The 2,291-nt window shown below is 46.4% G+C and overlaps 1 protein-coding gene across 1 annotated transcript; it reads right to left on the bottom strand.

Moving 5' to 3' along the window:
* Positions 1-26: 26 nt before the first annotated feature.
* On the bottom strand, positions 27-2,007 carry si:ch1073-184j22.2 (dual specificity protein phosphatase 18). Its single transcript, XM_035671248.1, has one exon. The coding sequence runs from the start codon at positions 1,986-1,988 to the stop codon at positions 1,344-1,346; it is 645 nt and encodes a 214-aa protein (XP_035527141.1). The 5' UTR covers positions 1,989-2,007; the 3' UTR covers positions 27-1,343.
* Positions 2,008-2,291: the final 284 nt, after the last annotated feature.

Below are 2,291 nucleotides of genomic sequence, written 5' to 3'. Positions count from 1 at the left end.
TAAAACCAACATATACAAGTTGAAACTTTCACAAAGTGGTTCACAAACTCAGTCCAGTCCTTTTATTCTCGTCTGTGTACGTTCATTCAATTAAAACATTCACTTTTTTTTCTTTTTACAATTTTTTTCCCAAATCAGTTTATTAGTTTTTGCACAGAAATAGTTTTTAGAAACAGCCAGCAGTGTAAACAGTCATACAACCCACCCTCGGCCCCACCAGGTCCTGGTCCCTGCCCCCCTGCCTCACAGTCACACATACATTCATTAGAGGACACGGGAGGGAAAAATAATGAAATAAAATAACAAACAACACTAACAATAATGCAGATAAAATGGGGTGAAATAAAATAAAATAATTAAAGGGGCTGTTAGCTCTTGCCGGGTTTGGCTCCTTGCACCCCGGGACTGAGTCAGCTAACATTAGCTGCACAAGCTAACGTTGTGTTGTCAGTCTTTATATGTGGTAGAAACATTCAGACTCACTATCAGATCACAGAAACTCAGTCCGAATGAAGAACTACACAGATCAACTCTGAAGTCTGAAAGTTTGTTTCCCTAAAAGATTGAAGCCCGAATCAGAGTCCTTATGAAACCAGAACCTGGTTTTGACTCCTTCAGGAACTCCTCTTATGAGCAAAGAAATCCAAAACACTTGATAAACTGAGTTTCTGATGTTTTAATCAATAAGGTCCCAAATATTTAAACTCTGTTTTCAGGAGATGATCTGGAGATTGCGGATCCAGAAACTGAAGTAACAAAAGTACATTTTTCTGTGATTAATGAAAACTTCTTCAGGCAGCTCACACCAGAAAGTGATCAGAAAATTCATCTCAAAAGAGTCGGTGCCAGAGAACTCTTCCACGGCGAGTTGGTAAACTACTCTACCTGGCAAGCTAATGGCTAACATACCCACCGACTGGGAACGTAGTACGTAGTGGAAGCAATCAGCACACTGTTGCTGATTGCAAACCAGTCGTAGAGCAGTTTATACTCTGAGCTAATAAGCTGCAATAGCTTCGTCCATTTTGGACTGTCTGGTGGTTGCTGACAGACAGAAACTTTATTAAAGTTAATAATAATAAACTTAACAAAAAAATGAAGTCATGTCAGGTCAAACTGCAGGTCAACAGAGACTAGATGTACATGAACTGCTGGAGTCGTTCACTGAGGTTTAAGGTAAAGGTGAGTTCCATCTGAAAGAATCTCACCAACCGCAAACTGAACGTAGCATGAGGCTGTGGAGGTCAGGGTGGTGTCTCTGAGTGGTTGAGTTGCATTGTGGGTAATGTAGGCGCAGGGTTACGAGGGAGAACGTTCAGATGTGTTTGTTAATCCACGGTTGCTCAGACTTTGACGCTGCTGGTTTTGGTTGCTGGCGTCATCACCTGTGATCGTAATGTCAGTGATGCCCGTGTCATCAGCGGTGACCTGTGTACCAGTGTTAACCAGCTCGTCTGCGGCGGCGGCAGCACCGACCTCGTCAGTCTCGGCGTCAGCGGTGGAGCCTCTTCGACGGCTGCCACTCTGACGGTGTTCTTGCCATACAGCCTCCTCTCGTACTGCAGCAGCTGGTCCCAGAAACCGGCGTTCAGCCTGACGTAGGGTCGGCTCTCCTGGACCCAGTGGTGCGCCTGGCGGAGCGTCACCCCTCTGTAACGCATCAGGTACGCCATCACCAACGCCGGTGAGCGGCTCATACCGGCAGCGCAGTGCACCAGTGTGCCCCCAGCACGGTTGCCATGGATACGCTCTGCCACTCGGTCGAAGTGGTCTCCGAGGCGGGCACTGGGCAGGTCGGAGACTGGAACCCGCACGCACTCCACCCCCGGGTAAGCGGGGCAGGCATGGTTTATCGTGGCGTTGACGATGAGGGTGATGCCCTTCTGTGACACCAGTGCGGCGTTGAGGGGTCCGTCGGCCCCGCTGAGGAACAGGCTGGGAGTGATCTGTGAGACCGACATGAGGCCAATCTGTATAAGGAAACACATGTTGGTGTAAACAGACAAGTTAGCATGTTAGCTCCTCTGGTTCCTCTCCGCTATCTGTTACATCCTCATATAAACTGAACTATTGTTTATGGAGTCCCACAGGGTTGCGAATTGGGTCCTCTTTTGTTTTCACTGTATAATAATAATAAAGACAACCTGCTCTACTGAAACCAGGAACTGAGTTAGCATTTTAGCTAACGAAGTCAATGGGTTTTTGGTCACATGTCTGAAATAATGTCTGTTTAACACAAGTTCAAGAGATTTTCCTGTTTTGTTCTCTGACATAAAACCCATCAGTAAATA

This window comes from Morone saxatilis, unplaced genomic scaffold (genome assembly GCF_004916995.1).
Source record: "Morone saxatilis isolate NCDOM2014 unplaced genomic scaffold, NCSU_SB_2.0 Contig23, whole genome shotgun sequence".
NCBI classification, from domain to species: Eukaryota; Metazoa; Chordata; class Actinopteri; family Moronidae; genus Morone; species Morone saxatilis.
This window is presented reverse-complemented; position numbering and strand designations above follow the sequence as displayed.